The 20,213-nt window shown below is 48.2% G+C and overlaps 2 protein-coding genes across 4 annotated transcripts in view; one reads left to right on the top strand and one right to left on the bottom strand.

The window, feature by feature from the left end:
• The window catches only part of LOC144577268 (uncharacterized), a 476,463-nt gene that overhangs the window by 352,598 nt on the left and 103,652 nt on the right, over window positions 1–20,213 (top strand). Inside the window, exon 1 of one of the 3 annotated variants that reach the window (XR_013520676.1) lies at window positions 3,973–4,095. The exons of the other annotated variants lie outside the window; for them this stretch is intronic. The gene's annotated coding sequence lies outside the window, so the exon portion shown is untranslated. Of the gene's footprint in view, window positions 1–3,972; window positions 4,096–20,213 lie in introns of those variants that run through there. 3 annotated transcript variants of the gene reach the window in all.
• Window positions 715–3,794, bottom strand: FOXB1 (forkhead box B1). Its single transcript, XM_002753194.6, has 2 exons — window positions 3,506–3,794; window positions 715–3,226 (listed from the first exon to the last, which is right to left on the bottom strand). The coding sequence occupies exon 2, from the start codon at window positions 3,167–3,169 to the stop codon at window positions 2,192–2,194; it is 978 nt and encodes a 325-aa protein (XP_002753240.1). The 5' UTR covers window positions 3,170–3,226; window positions 3,506–3,794; the 3' UTR covers window positions 715–2,191.

The raw sequence follows: 20,213 nt of genomic DNA, 5'->3' as shown, positions 1-20,213 counted from the left end.
AAATGTCAGTTAGCCTTGAGCCATAAATTCTTGGCAAATTTTAATTCTCTGCAAAAATATGAAGAAAAGCAAATACTTAGAGTCAGGCATTTGAAGGGACTTCATTTGCGTCTGTAAATGCATGAAGCATTATTTTCTGAGGAAGGAGTGAAAGAAATCTGTTCAGTTCAAAGTGAACAGATTTCTTGACATGAAGGTGAACCTTTAGGTAATTTCTATTTAAAAAATTTTAACAGCTATAGTAAAGGCGCGGGGAACCGAATAGTCACACTAAATAAGATGCGTCAGAATATAAGCACTGAGTAAGCCAGTCTGTTTTTGCTTTTTAAGTCTCCATATTTTTTGCCTGATTTCTACATGAGCCTTATATTTATAGAAGTGCTGTATTTCATAAAATGTATATTTTAATGTAGACAAAAATACATATACTTATTGTTTCAAAAACAGTTTTCTTTCACCACTGCACCTGTGCACCTGATCTTTAATAGAAATAGTCTGTTCCTTTTTCCCTATACACAAATACCTCCAAAATCCTGTTTAAATCATATCTCCCACAGTCTGCAAGTGCATAAGAGGAGGTTTGACTGTTTTCACATGATGTGAAAAAGGCGTATTACTCAGTGTACTGCAGAAAGCATGCTTAGGGAAGCAATGCATCCATCGTTTGTACGATTATTGTTTGTAGCAACTCTTCAAAAACACACAAAACTAAAATTTGAATTTACATATTTTAATGAGAAAATATTATTTGGACTAGGTCATAATTTAATGTAGACACCTTTTTTTAAAATCCTTTGTTTTAAAACAGGCATGCTGAGAACCACAACATCAATATTTAAAATGCCATGCTAATTCTGTAAGGGAGGGAAAATGAAAGTAAAAATTGTACAGCTCTGATGACACTACGACTTTTTTTTCTTAACTTAAGCAGGTCACATCAGAACAACAGTTCGTTTTCCAGCCAATTATCTAAGACTCTAAAGGAATACAGCAAACAAAAGTGCATTTTACACAGTGTATAATCATTCCTATTCACAAGTATTTACATCTCTTTGCAGCCCTTTAGCTTCTTGGAAAAGTTCTGCTAGCAAACAGAAAGACTTGTCCGTGGGAGAGCGATCCGGTGACATCCCTTCATTACCAGTCAGCTTATCTAAGTTCTTCCAGGGTTGCCCTTGATGCTTTCTTGGTTTGGGCTTATTTCATTTTCTTTCCTTTTTTTTTTTTTTTTTTCCTCCAACAATACAATAAATAGCTAAAAAGGTCTCTAAGTAATTGGAAAGTTAACATCCCAGTTAACTTTCCCATTCCCTCTTCCCTCCCCTAAACCTGGCCAGAAATAAAGGGTAAACATTCACATTACAACAGGTACTTATAATGTGGGCTTTGCCCGTTCGTCCGCCTAGCAAGACAGATTCAAGTTCACCGTTTACATATTACCGGGCGCCTTGTAAACAATACAGGGTTACTTTTAGTTTTGTTTTGCTTGTGTGCGTGAGGACGAGCGTCGCCTTCTCAGCTTGGCAGCCTCTGGAAGGAAACAAAAACCCCAAACAACAACAAAATCTCCGCAGAAGCCCGGGAGGCAGGGCCGCAACCCCGGGAAGCGGTGGTCTGCCCAGCCCCTGCCGGATGGGCGGAGGCGAGTAGGGTAGGAAGATTAGTGGCTCCTTTTTGCTGCAGATTTCCAAGACGTAAAGAGATCCGGCCCTCCCCTGCGCGGTTGCAGCCCTCTCGGGGGGCGGGGAGGGGGTTGGGGGAATCTGTTCCAGGGAACCTCTGAGGCAGTTTCTCTAGTCTAGAAACTGCGCAGAGTTCAGAGCTCCGCTGATCTGGGCGGAGGAGGGAAGACGCGCTTTTCTCGGCGAAGAGCGGGTGGCAGGATTTCCCCCACCGGTCAAATGGGAGGGGGTTTCGGGGCCCCAGGGAGGGGATGGCTCGGCTCTGGTGGCCCCGGCCTTCTCTGTCGTGGGTGGCGAGGACAACTCCCACGCGCCTCCCACCCCATCTGCAAGTTTGTGTTTTGTCTCCTGGGTCCAAAACAAAGTTCTCTTGAGGCAAGGCGGGTTGGCCTAAGGTGAAATGGACACGTTAGGGTGGCGGTCCCGGGTTCCGGCGGGCAGGACTGGGATTCTGGGAAGGCGAGTGAGGTGGTGGGAGGAGAGCGAGGGGGAGCCCCGGCTCCTGCGGGTCAGTGCACCGCCACCGAGTGCAAGGCGGAGGCCGGGCTAGTGAGCGTTTCGCTGGGGGTGGCGGGGCTGCTTTGGCTGGTGGCTGTTTGAGAGGAAGTGGGGCTGAGCGAGGGCGGCGAGTTCGAGAGCAAGGTGGGGATGGGCGCGGGCAGCGCAGGCAGCGCGGGCACGGCGGCCGGCGTGGGCTTAATGGGCACGGGGATGGCGGGCAGCGTCTGGCCCGCTGCATGGCACAGTGGCTTCAGTGGCACGCCGTAGGCGCTGTAGTCGCCACTCGCCATGGAGATCGGGGTGGCCGAGTCGATCATGCCCGCGGAGCCATACACATGTGGCCATCCGGTGCCCAGAGAGCTGCCCATGGTAGTCAACTGGTTGGGGAGCGGGTAGGCAGCGGGCACCGGCTGCATGGCGGAGAAGGCCAGCCCCCCAGGCATCTTGTATTCCCGCGCGATGATGTTCTCGATGGCGAAGGGGTGCTTGAAGCCCGAGGGCTGCGCCACGCCGCCCAAATTGTAGGCAGCGGTGGGCATCTGTGGCAGGTGCGTGCCCGAGGCCGCCAGCGCGCTGAGCCGCAGCTTGGCCTGCTGCTGCAGGTACTGCGCCGCGTCGGCTGGCTTGCTGGGCGCCAAGTGGTCGGACTTAAGCACCTTGAAGCGCTTGCGGCGCCGCAGGAAGCTGCCGTTCTCGAACATGTCCCCGCAGCTGGGGTGCAGCGCCCAGAAGCTGCCCTTGCCTGGCTGGTCCGGCCGCCGCGGGATCTTGATGAAGCAGTCGTTGAAGGAGAGGTTGTGGCGCAGGCTGTTCTGCCAGCGCTGCGTGTTCTCCCTGTAGTAGGGGAAGCGGTCCATGATGAACTTGTAGATCTCGCTCAGCGGCAGCATCTTCTCGGGCGAGCTCTGGATGGCCATAGCGGTCAGCGAGATGTATGAGTAGGGCGGCTTCTGGTCGCTGTACGTGTTGCGGCCGGGCCGAGGCATCTTCTTCCTCGCCCTCTTCTGGATCTGGGTCCGCGCGGGTCGGCGGACGGCTCGGATCTAGGAAGGGGGCGGTAATAAGGGAAGGTAGCGAGGATGCACAGAGACACCACGAGGTCAGCCAAGCCGAGTAACAGGCTTCGGGGGGGCGGCGGGTGGGGGCTGCGGCTCTGGATCAGCCCGCGCCCGCGCTCTTTCGCCTGCAACTTTGCGGGCTGAATGGGACACAGCCACGGGGGTGAGGAAGGGGGAAGCCGGCGAACCGCGCGAGGGTAGCCGGGAAGTAAGTCGGACCTGGGGCAAGAACCGGGGACAGGGAAGTAACAGAGAACTGCTCACCTTAAAGTTGCTTCAAGTTGCGCGTCCGCATCCAGGACTTCTGCCTCAGCGTGGACCCTGCGCGCAGCGTCCGGGTCCGGTTGGACTCCGCGCGAACCCGGGCTCTTGAGTTCAGCGCCGCCGGGTCCGTGACGCTCCTTGGGCGTCCAGCGAGCGGCCCAGCTCGGCTGCCGGGTCCCGGCGCGGATGGTGGCAGCGACGGCCTAGGGCTCCGGAGGGCGCTGCTGTGGGCTCCGTGTCTCTGCTGAGCTAGGTGGCTGCCTCCATGTCCTCCCTCGAACCATCTGATAGTTTTAAGCGGTGACAGGAGCAGAAAAGACCCCTGTAGCGGCGCTTCATTAATGTGCCACTTCTTAGCTATCATATGACAATCGCCTTGGGAGGAGGAGGAAGAGGAGGGGGAGCGGGGGCTGCAGAGGGAGGGCACTGAGCGAGACGGGAGAGCCCGGCCAGCTCTGGTTTCTTTCACACCTATTTACATGGACACCTTGGCCAATAGGAATCACTTCCAGATCCAGACTGGGCGAGGGGAAAGAGCCTCGGCCACCGGCAGGGAGCTGGACGCGCCGGCCGGTGAGCGCCGTGTGAAGGTATGAGGAGGCTGCCGCTGCGGAGCAGGGAGCCAGGCGACCACTCACGTTCGCAGATGGAGCAGCCGCGCAGATGGTGTTTGACATGGAAATTGCTTATCTGGGGTATTCCGTTTCCTCTGCGTTGTATCCGGTTTGTATTGTTAGGTAGCTTGAGGCATGGCTTTCCCCTGAAGCCGACCCTTTTCCGGCGCTTGGCACTACCCGGGGTTGGTTGCATGGGTTATAATAATGAAAACACACCCCGGCCCCCCCAGTTTCCCGAGAGTTAGGTCGAAATTTTATTTGACCTTCCCTATGCAGCTGCTTCAGCTCTGTCTAGTTGGGTGTGTAGCTTTGAAAAAGCGATGGGGTTTACAAAATACTTTCAAAACGCAATTGACATCCCTGTGTAAGAAAGAGCCCATTTTGAATGTAACTCTATTGACCAATTTTTTAAAAATTAAAATAGTGTATCTGGGCAAAGAGTCTAGGTATTTGCTTTAGAGGTCCTCCAGGAATTTGGCTGGACACAGGATGGAGGTTCAGGGGCTGTTGGGGCAAATGTTGTGGGGACCTCAGGAGGGCCTGAGTTTGTTTGACACAGTTTATCATCAGGTAAGCCTCAGGGACTCTCGCTTTTCCCAGGTGGTTTGAAACTTTAGGACTCAGGCATATCCTGGAAGTTCTCATTTTACAGCCCCCAACTCCCCATCCTCTCCCCTCCCCGCTTTTTTTTTTTTTTTTTTTGGAATGGAGAACTTATTTAGAATTTAGAGAGTGTAGCATAAGCAGCCTTCGATCCCACTAAAACAGCAGTATTTTCTACGACTTGGAAAGAACCGTGGAGTTTTCCTCTTGTGGCAGGAGGGAATGTGCCTCAGGTCACTCCTCCTGGTGTGAGCAGCAGGCTCCCTTCGGTTCGGATTTGCCTTGGGAGGGTTAAATGAATCATTATTATCATTATCCTCATCGTCATCGCTGCCGTTGTCATCATCATCATCATCATCAAATTGCTATGAAATAGTGAGTCGACCCCGCCTGCATGCACGCAGTCTGTGGGTACACACCAGGAATTCCCACGGGTTTTCTGCACGTTCTCCGACTTTTAAGGTTTTTAAAAGACATTCATTTTACCGCCTTGTTAAAAACTCAATACCTACCGCGCACACAGAATCATCTTCAAATTCCAGAAATGTGAGAACTTTTTTTTTTTCCTAGAAGTGGTGGTCGTAGAGAGTTCTGGGTGTTGTTTCAACACTTTAAGTGATATTAGAGCATTATTAGTGGAGCTGTTTGGGGTTAGCATAGAAAAGATCTTTTAGCGCGCGCGCGCGCACACACACACACACACACACACACACACCTTCATTAACTACAGTTTCGGAGGCGGTCAATAACTCACCAAAACGTAACTTAAACACGATGAATTTAGGAGATTAAACAATTTCATTAATATTGAAATGGCTCTGGCTCTGGGCTGCCTCGCTTGAGATGCAAGCGCACGTTTTTCAATATTAACAGAAGTGCTTGAAGAAAAGAATAATGTCACCTTCTTAATTCGGAAAAAATAACCGGGATGAGGAGATGCGTTGCAAGGGGCTGGGGGAGGGATGTTGACCTGCCTCTGGGGGCATGGCTCCAGAAGGGCAGATAAACGTATTGCCCTTCTCGGCAACGAAACCACTTGGACTCTGATGGAACCTCTGCCAAGCTTCGGTCGAAGGCAGCAGTACTCTTCCCAGCTGCGTGCGGCTTCGGGTCCTAACGAGGCGCGGCGTTTGGGGGTTACTTGGTGCGGCCACATTTGGATCGAGGGTCCCGGGGAGGGAGGAACTGGGGAGTCCAAAGAACCGGGGAACCTCGGGAAATCCGTGATGAGGAATAGTGGGCAAGGCTTGTGTTTCCCAGATTGGAAAGGCTCTGGTACACAGCTTTCCTGCTCTTGAATACAGCTGGCCTCGGTACAAAACAGTTACAGTGGGCAAGGCAGGAGCGCTCCTGCGGTGGAAAGGTACAAGCATAGACTCCCCCAAGGATATTTTGGATCCTCTTAGTAAATATGTGCATCCATTTTCACTGATAGGTAGACAGATAAAATGTCGTGGACGGCTGGATTCGGAATGTAGGGCCACAGAAGTGAAAGCTCTCCTCCGTTACCCCAGTGACAGCCAGGAAGATTCTTTTCCATCCAGCATGGGTGCGTGTTGAGGGTGGGGAATAAGGAGAGAGAAGTGTTTTCTTATTTTAACAATTGGCATTTTGTTGCCGCGTAAAGGGGCCATTGTATGCCTGTCGAAATCATTGCTCAGAGTAAACAGAAGATTAACTAAATTCTAAGAGTAAAAAAAGTTCGGGTTAAAAAAAGAGACTGAAGTTGGAATAAATCTTTGTCTATCTCCCCGGGAAAGTTGTCACCCCCAAGTTTGGAACATAAGAGGATACAAGTAGGAATTTGTGTTAGATGAATCTTTAAAGTTTGGCTAGTGTGGGGATAGGAGTTTGATGCACATGGCACATGCCTGGGGTTACTTACGTAAACGGAAGTTTTTAAGTTTGCCTTGGATGAGGAGGGAAGTTGTGAGATACACATTTAAAACTTGGGCTTTTCTACAAAGTTATGTCTTGGTTCTGCTGGAGCTCTACAAAGCCCAGGGCGGGGAGGGAGGATCTGCATGTTATTGACAGGATTTTAAGACTGGTATTATGAAAAGGAGGAGGGAAGGAGCACTTTCCAGAAATCTTGAAAAGTGCATCAGAGTCCATTGTGCAGAACCCAAAGCAAACAGGGGGTGGGGGTTGGGGGGAGGCACATCCGACCCTGAGGCTTAGGGAGTTGTTGGGAAAACTGTATAAAATACACATAAGTCAATTATACCCATGTGCAAACCAAATGGAAATCTCTTTCGTGCAATGGCCATTCATCGCCTCCGCAGAGCCCACCACCGACCACCTTTCTGCTTGGAGAGTTCGCAATAGCCTTTTTTCCCACAAGCTGGACCACACACGGCTACAGATTTCGTAATAATTTATGCTAATTTCTCTCCATAAATCCACAATTCGCTTCAGTGGCACCCGGGTTGCTGAGGGAGTAAAAAGGAGACAGAGGGGTGACAAATACAATATTGATTTTGATTCCTTCTGTTGTCAAGCAGGTGTGTGTGTGTGTGTGTGTGTGTGTGTGGTGTTCGCGCGCGCGCGCGCGTAAAGGGTGGGGCAGGCGCTTGGGGGGGGCGGGGGGCTCCAGGAGAGGAAATCTGTCCCTAGCCTTTGCCAGCCCCTCGTGCACACTCCAGAAAATAACGCGTCCTGGTTTGTTAGTATTTACCAAACATAGACGGGAGGCGGAGGGAAAGTACCCGGCAGCTTCCGAAGGTTTCCTAGGTGCCAAAAACAATACCCGCCGTCCCCACTTGGAAACTGAACTCTGCAATGCCTGGAGCGTTTCGGCTGAGCCTTCCTTTACCCCGTTCTTTTCCTTTCTCCCCGAGTCTCCCTAACCTCCTCTAGGCTTCCTCTGTCTGAGTCTCTCCCTCCCTCTCCTTTCCCCTTTGCCACAGCACTCCAGCCCTTCACTCCTCTTTGCTGCGCTTTTCTTCTCTCCCTTCTTCTTCTTGCATCTCCTTTCCCAAATTGACAGTGAAATGTGCGGAGGGAGAGGGTCGAAGGCTGGTGCGCCGTCGATTTCAGGTTTTAGGGCCTTGCGAGTCTCCTCTGCCCCGCCCCACCTCGCCTGGCCGCCTCCCGCATTTGCACCAGTGCTGCGCTCCCTCTGGGAATCCGCGCTAACGCATCGCGCCTCTTTGTCCCATCAGTCACTCTTCAAATCTGCACTTTGGTGGCGTGAAACGACTTAGCCTCCCTTTCAAAAGGATTTCGTTCCTGGGGTATTCAGCACTAAAACAAACTCCCTCAGCCTGTCAGCGGTCAATTAAAAAAAATTGCCGTCGTGAGTGTCCTGGGGGTTGTTTGTCCTCGGAATCTGTGCCCCTCTCCCGCCAACCCCCCAGCACCACACGGCCAGGCTTTAACATGCAAGATTTCGGGAGCAGAGGGAACTAGCTCAGAAAGTTTTCCTCTCCCGGGGGGCACCCGACGTCATCGACTTCCATGTTCGGTGGTGGGGTGGGGCGGGGTGGGGGGGGCGGTGCAGAGACGAGCACCCGGAGCGTGTCAAGGGAAACCTATCCGCCACGACTCTCCCACGACTGCCTCGGAAGTTTGAGTCCGCTCTCCCAGGCCACTCCGACTGAGTCTGGCGGGAAATCAAACTGCGCAAGGGAGAGAAGAGGGGGAGGGGATACACTTTCCGCTCTGATGCCAACTGCCAACGGGCAGTGAAAGGACTCCGTCGTACCCACGCACACCCCCTGTCCCCGCCAGCGACCCCTGCACTGTGTTGCCGAAGGAGCACACTTCCCAACTAGTAGGGAAGAATGTCTGCCGGGAAACTTTCCAGCCAACTGGGCTACAAGGAGGGGGTGTGGACCTTAACTCATTACGGAGAAGGGGGGAAAAAACAAAACCCAAAAAATCCTTTGGACAAGTAGTATGATGCCCATAATCAGATCCCCCCTCCCGGCCCAATCTTGTGGGGTTCTAAGACAAAAGTCTCCACTTCCTGCTCTCTCTTTACACCCATCTAAACTGGGAGACTCAACTTCAAGGATGTCCCCACCAGAACAACTTTTCCAGTGGTGAACTGGGCCTCTGGCTGTGTCTGGGGCACCTAGAGTTCAATGTGTGTTTTGCTTGGGAGTGAGGTAAAGGGAGAGGCAGCACCCCACACATTTTAATAGTATATCCCAAGCAGCTGCTGCACTTTGGAGAGCAAGGAAGGTCCAGTTTCCCTCTACCTCAAGCACAAAATAAACAGTAGCCAGAGTTAGGTGCTGGTCTAGCTTGATCCCCATCCCCAAGAGGTGCCACCCGCTGTCCCCCTCCCCCATCTAGTGAGCAAGCAATTTCAATGCCTGTGAAAACAACTCTTTCCCTGCTCAGCACAATGCCCTCTCTTTGGAATTGGTTTGCTAAATACCATTTGATGTTTGCTTGGCTGTGATTTGTTCTGAGACTTCAAGGCTTTAAAATCTTTGTTTCCAAATCAAATCCCTCCTTTGCACAAACAATTGCATAGCTTTAAATTGGGCATTAGCATGCACACAAATGTATTTGTCTAAAAACTTATTTGCAAAAGGTTGGTGGAAGGCTTTTTGTGTTGCTGTTGCTAAATCCTCCCCATAAGTTTTGCTCTGTACTATGTGAAATAGAAGAAGCAATCCAAATCTATTATTATTATTGGAGGAAATATTGCTAAAGCCACCTTGGTATTGAAGGGATTAACTTGCTTTTCTCCCAGCCCCTAACTCTGGGGTTAAGACAGCAGTAGATCAACTGTATAATGTGTGCACTGTTCGCTCATTTGTACAAGCAGAACAAAGGTTGGACTAAGCCAAATTGCATTGCACTTGTGAACCGAGTCCCGATGTGAAGTATCTTTTACAGCGGGGGGAATGAGAACAATTTCGTGTATGTCTAAAAGGGAATAACAAAGCCACTTTCTCGAGCATCTCAAAGTGAAGTAGCGAGGCGTGACATTCCCAGGGTGAGAAGGGACAAAAGCAGGGTCAGGGAGATGAAAAAGAGAATCAAACAGCCACTTTCACATGTCTGCCCTCAACTGCTGCACCTCTCCATAATAGGAAACAAATGTTGTAAAAGGGGGGATTGCTCCCATTCATTCAAAATAGCAAATGATAGCTAAACAACATTGTCAAAACTGAATCAACTTCTGTGCAGTACCACCCAGAAAAAGGTATTGTGTTTTGTTTAATAGAGGGGTGGAGCAAAGGGGTTTTTTTTTTTTTTTTTTAAGTGGGAAGGGAGGGAGAGAAAAAATCACCTTATACTTTTCATATTAGTTTTCTTTGTCAAAAATTATTGGTTTGCTCGGTTTTTGTTTTTCTTTCAATTAGTATTTCTGGCTGGGCACCACTCTTAAAATGTTATTTTGAAGGGAGGAATTTTGGAAAAGCTGCAACAGGAAAGTGACTTTTTAGCTTTATAAAATGTTTTAAAGTTTCCAATAAGTGGGAAAAACGCTTTTAAGCTCCTTTGAATGTACGATTTGGGAAAAATAAGTTACTGATTGAATAGAATATTAAGGTAAATCCTGGACAGTAGGCTAAAATGTGCTTTACTCATAAATTGAAATAAAACCGATGGGGGGGGCAACTGCAGATATGTGAAATGAAGAATATTTTGCATCTATATAATATGTATATTTTTTGGTGGATCCCTTTACTTGAATTTGTTCTGAAACCGGATAACCTATAGGTCTTCAGCCTTAAAGCCCTATGCTTCTGGTTTGTTTGTTCAGGCTGACCAGGGAGGAGAGCTTAACCAGGGTGAACGTGTGTAATATGTGTTTTCTTAATGGCAGAAGCAGGTTTCGCTGAAGACCACAACAGCTTTCAGTTGTAATAACTCGCTGTGTTCCTAGGAAGGTTAAAAACTATTTGCTGATCTCTCTCTGTCTCTCCCTCTCTCCCTGTCTCTCTCTCTCTCTCTCTCCTCTCTCTGTGCTTTTTGTTTTGTTGTCTCTAAGAGTCTCCCGCTGAGTTGCCACCCACAAAGCGGGTTTGAAAAAGAAGGAGAGAAAAGAAAGAAAGCGGCTGATCCGTACTGGCATCCCCCAGCTAAGAATGGCTAGGGGGCGGGCTTGGCGGGGACTGCAGTGCAGCCCTGCGCTCGCCACCCCAGCGCGGCCGAGTCCTTCCGCTCCTTTCGGGCTCACCTGGGACTAGCGCGCCGCTTCGCGGGTCCCGGCGGGCTGTGCCACCCCCCCCAACCCCGCCCGCCGTACACCCTGGCCCTCCGCGCGGTCTCTGCTTTGGGCGCTCTCGCTGCTCCAGGGCTGTTGGCAGACTCTTGATGGGCAGAAGAAGAAGGAGGCCGTTAACTGACACAGCTGGTCAGCAGGGGAAACCACATTGCCCCGAGGACTTACCTATGTCCCAGAAATAGATCCCTGCCCGCTGCGTTCCTCTCCCTCCCTCTCCCACCCCTTCTCGTTCGCGCTAACCTTTCCCTCTCTACCCTCCTCCTCCCGCCTTTTTTCTCAGCTTCCATTTTAAATTCCCGCACAGGTGTGAACACCAGATTTTAGGTCTGCAGACTAACTCGAGGCACTCCCAGTAGCACAAACTTTCCGGGATCGGCAGGGCATTTTCTTCTGTGCGCAGCTGGCCTAACCAAAAGACAGGAGGTAGGAAGGGAAGAAGGAGGCTGGAAATAGAGAATCCCCCCCCCCCACGCCCCGCAGCGCATCACTGGCACACCTCTTCGGGGTAGCGGTAGGCTACGGCAGGTGGGTGGCGAGAGTCCGATAAATCATTAATCCGACCTTCAGAGGATCGGCGCGGTTTTTCGAAAACTTTGCCACTTACAATTGTGGCTGACAACGTTCTCTGGACCAATGCAAGAGACCCTAGTTGGCGTCCCCCGGCCCCCGCATTTAGTTTTATTTGATACTTTTATTGGGAAAGAATCTTGTAAATATCTTTATATACACTATTTGTGTACTTAAAATAACCATTAAGTCTGTACAGCCACTTTTCTCTTAAAGTGCCTCCTTATCTCCAATTTTTGAATAAACCTAGAACCACGGAGCATTTAATAATTCCAAGAAGGCTGAGCCAGCAGGTGATTGTCTTTGGAGTGGGTAACCATTTGTTCATGGCCACAGCGATTTGATTGGTGGAGCTGATGGCCTCCCTCAGTCAAGGTAGGCTGTCTTTTCTTCCCGCGCAGGCAGTAAAGAAAACCTCTAGTCACTTACTTCATCCCTGAAAGCAGTTTGGGTTCACAGTCTTTAAGGAACACTCCCGAATACCAGGAGTTTGGGGAGGATATTGATCTTTCCGTTCCGCCCAAGCAGTCTCTTTTTACCGTTTTTTTTTTTTTTTTTTTTTTTTTTTAATTGCAAAGAAAAGAAAAAGCTACACACAAACGGGGTAAAACAGATGAAGCAAACGTAGTGAGAGAGTTGCTTTTTTCTCTCTCTACTGGCTCTCAAAGTCTTCCATTCCTTCCCAAAAGGACAGAGGGAACTGTGGGCCTCATACATTTCCCAGATTTTCCGTAGTTGTTAGCAACGTAGGTTTTCCTTCGCGTCCGCTTCCCCGCGACCTGTTGATGACTCCGAGTGGCTGAGCGTGGAGCTCTGTGTTGAAGTTGGTTATGTAAACTGCTTGTGTATTTCACATTATCATCGCGCTGTCTGGAGGCAATGTAGATTTTCTAAAGATCTAATGAATAAACAACCAGCAACTGCTGGCGGTGTGATTTACATTGTTAATGCCTACATGTGTATAATAAATATGCATTTGTATGCCTTCAAATAAACTCTTTTCGGTTTCTAACCTGTGGTGATTTTTTCCCCCCCGAAAAAGAAGGGGGTGGGGGGGCTTGTCTTTCCAAGGGAGAAGAGTTTATTTTTCTTGCATGATCTGGTAAAAATGGCTGTGCTGTGGAGCCCAGATGTAGGGTCCACAGGCTGGCTGCTGTGCTTCCTACCCGCCGAGGTTAGCTCGGCTGGAATGCTCCCCGGCACGGGTACTGGACTCCTCGAGAAAGGGAGAATGTGCTCAGGAATTTAGCTACGCAGTTTTGAGGACAGCAGCGCTTCCTGAGGGATGTGGGACCTGGATCCCGAAAATGACGGGATCCAAGCATCCTCCCCGGAGCTGTCGACCTCCTCCTCCAAAGAGAAGTGCGAGCGACTTCCCTCAGGTCGCAAGCTGGGTTGGGAGAGTTCGGGCTGCCGAGGCGTCCACAACCCCCGTAAAGTTTCCATAGGAATTTCCGGACCGATGATGTTTCCCTAAGTACCTCTGTAGACAGCCCTTCAGACCAGCGGCGGGATCCGGACCGGGATCGGAACCAGGACCTCGGGGAGGAAAGAGAAGGCCCTGGGTCAGGGGCCGGGGTCCTAGACTGCCCATCAGCCACTTCCTCCGGTAGGACAGCACCGCGCAGCGCAGCGGGAGCACGGACGCACCTAGGAGCTCTGGCCTCCGGAGCCGCCGGGTTTGGACCGAGCGTAGCCGCTGCTTTCTGAAGCTGAACGCCCTCCCTGCGTGTCCCACGCCACTTATTTCAGGCTGGGAGCCGACGTTTGATATCTCTCCCCTCCACCAACCAGGTGCCACTTTCTTAGCGCGCTCGAAGGCAAATGTCTCATCTTTCCCCGTCCTGGATCTGGAATACATTATTTTAATTAAGTCTATGGCGATTTACTTTCCTCTGAGATCTATTCCACGGTGCAATTAGGAACGTATTGGTGCTAGCTCATATGAATATTCAGGAGCGTGTCAATTAATTAGCAGACAGAAGAATCTCATTATGGTGCTCAAAACCCTTTTAGTGTTAAGCAGAATTAAGGGGGTATTTGGCAATGCGCTGGATGAGTGAATATTTTACTGTGCACTCATTTGACTTCATTATCAGCACTTACACTACTCTCTGATTTTATTAATTAAATTGCTCATTAATTTGTCCAAAACGGATAAAAGTTTTAATGTGCCACCCAATATCTTGAAAAGTAAACTTTTACCCTGCTTAGTCTTTGTCCCATGGAGGCTCGCGCAGCCCGAGATAGAGGCTCGCTTCCCCTCCGGTTCCACCCCTCAGCTTTGGGAAGCTCAGAGACTCGAGCTCCAGCCACTTGGGGATCAGCGCGAGGTCTGGAAGGAAGGGCCACTACCTCGGAGCAGCGGGTTCGCTTTCCGCCTCCTCGGACTGGCCTGGAAATCCGAGTCATCCTTCAAGGTGCAAATAAATAAATAAGTGAGAAAGTGTCACTGGCTCCCAGGAGTGAGGGCCACTGGGCGAGGAGCGATGTGTCTAAGGACCTGGGAAATGCCCCGGGGTATAACGGTCAGCCAGCCCGGGCGCATCCACCTCCCTGCCCTGAAGGCTCTCTGTTTCCCAACTGCTAGCAAAATGCACTTTGTGGGGTCAGCAGCAGCAATGCCCCCTAAGGGCCTGCGGAGCGCAGCGCCTGCACTCCCTGCCACTAGGAGCCTATGCGGGAACACTGCCCTACCACCTGGGCCACCCTCAGGCACCATCCAGGCTCACGCTCACGTGCTGCTCATACCCACCTGCGCCTCCCTCACCCTACCCCAAAAGGTTAGAAAGACAAATATTAAAATTACTGGCACAAAGGGAACTGCTAAAGAGATCCCAAATTAATATGCATGTAAAATTAATTAGCTGCATTTCGTGACATCAAAATAAGTACCTGGGAAACAGAACACCTTCTGGGCATTGGGAACATATGCTGGAATTAGAGTTAATTGACTAATTACATAAATTAGGCATTAATTTTGCAACACATCAAGTATAAAAGATATCTCAATTAATTGTGCATAAATTACCAGGTGAAACGGGGCGGCGGTCCGGCCGGGATCCGGGTTCTCAGTCCTCTTTGCTCTTTAGAGCCCCAAAGCTAGGCGGCATGGCGGGTGCACCGGTTGCGCAGGCTGGGCGAGGAAGAGAGACCGAGATCAGCACCCGCAGCCGCCGCCCGCGCAGGCTGAGGATCCCGGGCAACCGTTAATACGAAGAACCTCCCCCCCCCCATTAAAATCAATTACGCGCAGTTAGATTGATTAGCTTTTGTCAGAAAGAGGAGAGAAGCAGACCCTTCACTGGTCCACCTCCCCCTACCCCACCAATCCACCTTAACTGGTAACTACAGAGATGGGGGGTCGTGGGGGAGGGGCCTCGCTGAGCGGGTCCCGCTGTTCCCCCCCCCCCCACCCTCCTCTGTTCTTGTCGCGGAGGACGGCAAGGCTTCTGGATTGGGCGTTGGTTCTAGGCCTCTTTGGGTCCATGAGAACGAAGGCCTGGCGATGCTGGATGATTGTGTTTCTCTTGGTGGTTTACATCCTCTCCGACTCCCCACCACTCATTCCTCACCCAGAAGTCCACCTTTGAGGGAGCGGTGCCAAATTATCTGAATATCTTCCGTTTTGAAGTGAGTGTAAATCAATCCGAAGGAGATAAATTCTAAGTAAATAATCCATATATTCTCCCTGAGGACCGGTTTGTCCCAGACCGCACTCAGCTCTCCTCCCCACGTGGTGTATATGATTTCTCCTCTGGAAGAACAGAAGTGGGATATAGCATGGATGTTCAGTTTAATTTCCTTTCTTTTTTTTTTTTTTTGAGACGGAGTCTCCCTCTTGTTACCCAGGCTGGAGTGCAATGGTGCAATCTCGGCTCACCGCAACCTCTGCCTCCTGGGTTCAGGCAATTCTCCTGCCTCAGCCTCCCGAGTAGCTGGGATTACAGGCACACGCCACCATGGCCAGCTAATTTTTGTATTTTTAGTAGAGACGGGGTTTCACCATGTTGACCAGGGTGGTCTCGATCTCTTGACCTTGTGATCCACCCGCCTAGGCCTCCCAAAGTGCTGGGATTACAGGAGTGAGCCACCTCGCCCGGCCATTCAGTTTAATTTTCTATGACTCCCTTCTCCAAGTGGAGCACACATTAGTAATTCCCCCTCAACAAACCCCCAAATGTAACATTTGTTTTGTCTTTAAAACAGTTCCATTGTTGTCAAGATATTAATGACTTTGGCAGTGACTTTTCCCTATGCTCCAGACACATTTTCAATGGGAGAAAAATTCCCAGAGGCAAAGGGGTATCTGAATATTGGATAAAGTTGTGCCACTTTCAAACCTTAGTGAAATAGCAGCAAAACTTACCATGTATTCGTCACATAAATCACCACCGATTATAACAGTTTGGCTCTCTTGATCTCGTGGAGTGTAACTAATGGGGATGTTGGCTGTCCATAGTTGAAGACTTCTGAAGCTGTCTTTCTGTGCGTGGTAGTTTGTAAAAATATCCAAAGTCACAGTCCCACCTATCACTGTCTTCCCCACCGCCTCTTCCAAGAGCCTGCTCTTCCAGGAATCCTTAGTTGAAATAATTTTCTTCTTTTTTTTTTGCCAAAATCAACAGAGAGAATGAAGGGATATACTGATAAACACTCATCTGATGATATATATTCTCATCGAGGTGTCTTGGTGACATTCGTTACAATACAATCCTGACTGCTGCTGAAATCCTGAATTTACTGAGATGTTCATTTTGATGTAGAGGTTTCCTGCTGTAGCCAGATGCTGAAGGTACTTGAGGGAGCTGTTGACAAGTGGATAATTGTCAGCAGAACTACAACAGACACTTTGTTTACAGTCGAGCCTGATGAATTGAGAGTAAATAAAACAACAGCACTCTTTATAAAGTCACCATCCAAGTTCAAAAAAGACTGTAGTCTCTAGGAATAAAAGAAGTGGACTTAGTGTACAAAGGCTTGTTTTGCCAAACCGTTGAAGCAGCAGCTGGCAGCAGTGTGGATCAGACGTAGATATGCTTTATTGCTTTCCAGCTGGTCTGCCTTATTTTTTTTTTTTAATTTTTGCCAAATATACAGAGCTGGATTAGAAACATTTTTGTCCTAATTAGCTGAGTTTTAAATTTCTTATATTAGATTACTCTTCCTTTATCTCTTCATTTCTCTCGTTTAGTGTGAAATCATTTTCAAAATGAGCCAGATGTGATAAACCCAAGCTGATGAGATCTAACCAGGCTATCACATGCCATTGTGATACTTCGGTTGGCAGGAGAGCATTTCTTTTCCCTAGAGCTCTAATGAATTACAGAGCCCGGACTCCAGGAAACATCTTATGATTGTCCAACATAATAAATTTTAATGAAACAGGACATATATCTTTCAAGGCACAGTGTGGCTTGAGTATAAGAAGTGCTTTTTTTTTTTTTTTTTTTGGCCTCTATCTTGCTAGACTAGAGGATGAACAGGCCAGTATCTTTCTAACAAACTTTGTTAATCGTGTTTATGCACATTAGTGCTGCAGACCTATTGATCAATTGCTTTGGATGGATACTCTGGATGGATTGATTTATAGCAGCCTATAAATGGAAATTCTGTATATTTTAATATGATGCCCCATAAAGCTAAAAGCAATGAGCCTAAAGTAGCTAGAAATACTTTCAGACCAACTCAGTTAGATTCAGTACTGTCATACTAATGTATGGATGGATACAGAAACATCAGCCTGGTGAGTAAGATGCAAACCGGAAGTTGTCTGAGCTGCGTGGAAGAGCTTTCTTTTGGGACGTCTTGAAGTTAAGAACAGTCTCTAAGAGCCTCTAAGACAAAAACAAAGCAGAGTCTATGGTAAAAGCAGAACAGTCTGTGAAGGAGGAGACAGAGAGAGAGAGAGAGAGAGAGAGAGAGAGAGAGAGAGAGAGAGAGAGAGAGAGAGAGAGAGGGAGACAGAGCACGAGAGCTCTCTCTATGTGAGACCTGGCTTTTATGTGAACCAGCACTTTTTCTTCTGTCTTAAGCCTGTTTGAGCTAAGTTCTGGAGCGATTATGACTAATATACTTTCCTTCCTGTCATGAGATCCACAGCAACTTTCATGCTGAATCTTTTCCTGCATTAGTTCTGCTGTCCATGGGGTATACGGTCCAAGATCCTCAGTGGGTGCGTGAGGCTGCAGCTAGTTCCAAACTGTATATACACCATGTTTTTTCCTGTGCATACGTACATACAATAAAATTTAATTTATACATTAGGCACAGTAACAGATTAACAGCAGTGATAAAATAGAGCAAGCATGATAATAGATGGTAATAAAGGTATGTGAATGTGGTCTCTTTCAAAATACCCAATTACACTGTAGTCACCTATTTGCAGACCTCACTTGGCCAGTAGCAGCTGAAAGCTCGGTGAGTGAAACTGTAGACAGAGGGGCAGTTCTATATTCCTTCCATTTCTCCTCACCAGCAGGAGCAACTCAAACTGATTCCTTGACCTTGAAGGGCCAGCGGGGTGGCTCTTGGACTTTCTGTCCAAAGGAATTGAGTCATCTTCTGGTGGGCACTATATATTGCTTTTGTGATTGTCCACTTGTGAAGATACTTCTCAGGGCTTCTAGTGTCTGTGAGTCTTAGAATGAAGTCGCTAAGGCAATGTCTCCATTAGCAGATCCCTAAACATTCGAAGACACCTTATAAGCCAGGAAGTCTTCCTGCTTGCCCTCCTTCCCTCCCATCCTCATCTCTCCCTTCCTTTCTTCCACGTTCTTTCTCTTTCCTTTTCTTCCGTCTATATGCACTTCTGAGGACTAATTACATTTGAGGTCATAAAATAGCAAAGCAGGGCTCTGAAAAATTCATTTCAAGGTTTAAATTTCAATTGTTGGAAAAATATAAATAAGAATAGCCACCAATGTCTCAGACTGGAGTGTTTTGCATTGTAAGCGTGTCATGATTTCACAGTCTTTTAAAAATACATGCTCTCATTTGAGCCTCACAATAACTCATAGGGGAATGGAATCTGAATAAAAATGGCTAACAGCCACTGAGAGCTTTGTGTTAGGCCAGCAGTTCTGGGACCTTGGCATTCTTTGATATGAGATAGAGATATAACAGATATGAGAATCCAGTTGTCTTCTGTGAAGCCAGACATTAAAGAGACTTGCAAAACTGTAAAACGATGATACTCTTCTCAGTAAGTTTTGGTTCTGTTTTGGAAAATGTAGGCTTTTCAAAATTAAAATATGTTATTTACATTAGCGTGTTATGAGCTTATTTTTAAGTGAATTAATATTTTCAAATTTATTTTTTTTAGTATGTAATGCTTTAAATGTCTATGGATATATTCCAATAAAGAAAAGTCTTAGGAATGGGCTCTGTTGTCATCTTTCTTTTACAGGTAAGAAAACATAGACTAAGAGAGAACTTAGGAAACTCCCAGGTTTCATGACAATAGGTGGTGGAGACAGGATGGGAGCTCAAGGGTCTCTACCTGCAGGATTTGAGATTTGACTTCTATTTAATAGTTAAAATTAAATAGCTGAACATGCTGAGACCCAAAGCATTTAGATTTGCCTCAGCTCACGTTGTCCATTCAGTGGTATGCTACCGAATTGGGTTTTGGTGGGGAAAAGCCTTCATTTGTAATATTACAGTTTCTGTAATGTCAATACCCCCACCATGGCTGATTTCAATCTATGACTTGACATCAGTTGAAAAAGGATGAGTATCATTGGCTTTTGTGAACTGGTAAGAGCTGGCTTCAGCAGGACATTGCCTCCACCTCACTTCCCATATAATTTTGCTTTCTATCTTTGAAATTATTTCCAGGTCAATTCAAGGCACTCATGATGTGGTAGATAGTTCCGTGATCTTGGACTCAAAACATCTGGGTTAAACTCCCAGCTCTGCTACTTACCAGCAGAATAAACTTCATCTCTCAGACACTCAGTTTCTTCTTGTACAACAGGGACAATAGTATCTGCCCAACCTGTTTCACGGCTTTTGTTTGTGTGTGTGTGTGGCGGGGGAGTGCACACGTGTGTGCAAATGAAATGCATTTGTTTTTATCAAACCACTTTGTGAAAATGTAAAGTGTATACAAATATAACACAGTGACAGGACTGATTTGTTTCTTCTTACATGTGCCCGGCTTCTCTGGAATATTTTCCCTGAGTTCTTTATCCCTGGTCAAAAGAGAACTGCTAATTTTCTTTCTTTTTTTTTTTTTTTTTTTTTTGTTTGAGACAGAGTTTCGCTCTTGTTACCCAGGCTGGAGTGCAATGGCGCCATCTCGGCTCACCACAACCTCCGCCTCCTGGGTTCAGGCAATTCTCCTGCCTCAGCCTCCTGAGTAGCTGGGATTACAGGCACGCGCCACCACGCCCAGCTAACTTTTTGTATTTTTAGTAGAGACGGGGTTTCGCCATGTTGACCAGGATGGTCTCGATCTCTTGACCTCGTGATCCACCCGCCTCGGCCTCCCAAAGTGCTGGGGTTACAGGCGTGAGCCACTGCGACCGGCCGATAATTTTCTTTTAACACTCCCATGACGCTTTGTCCATACCTTTATTCACCGCTCATGCATCCTCTCATAATTGCTCTGAAGTCTGTCACCAAAGCAGTAGAATGCGACGAATTCTCAGCATCTGCTACGGCGACGCCCAATAGATATATCACCTTCGACACAGATAATTTTGAATGTTCTCATAGCCACATT

This window comes from Callithrix jacchus, chromosome 8 (genome assembly GCF_049354715.1).
Source record: "Callithrix jacchus isolate 240 chromosome 8, calJac240_pri, whole genome shotgun sequence".
NCBI lineage: Eukaryota > Metazoa > Chordata > Mammalia > Primates > Cebidae > Callithrix > Callithrix jacchus.
The sequence above is the reverse complement of the archived record's forward strand: the minus strand, read 5'-3'. Positions and strand labels throughout refer to the sequence as shown.

Bases quoted from the DNA above. Each gene is read 5' to 3' on its own strand.
- FOXB1 (XM_002753194.6), bottom strand. From the start codon at position 3,169: ATGCCTCGGCCCGGCCGCAACACGTACAGCGACCAGAAGCCGCCCTAC.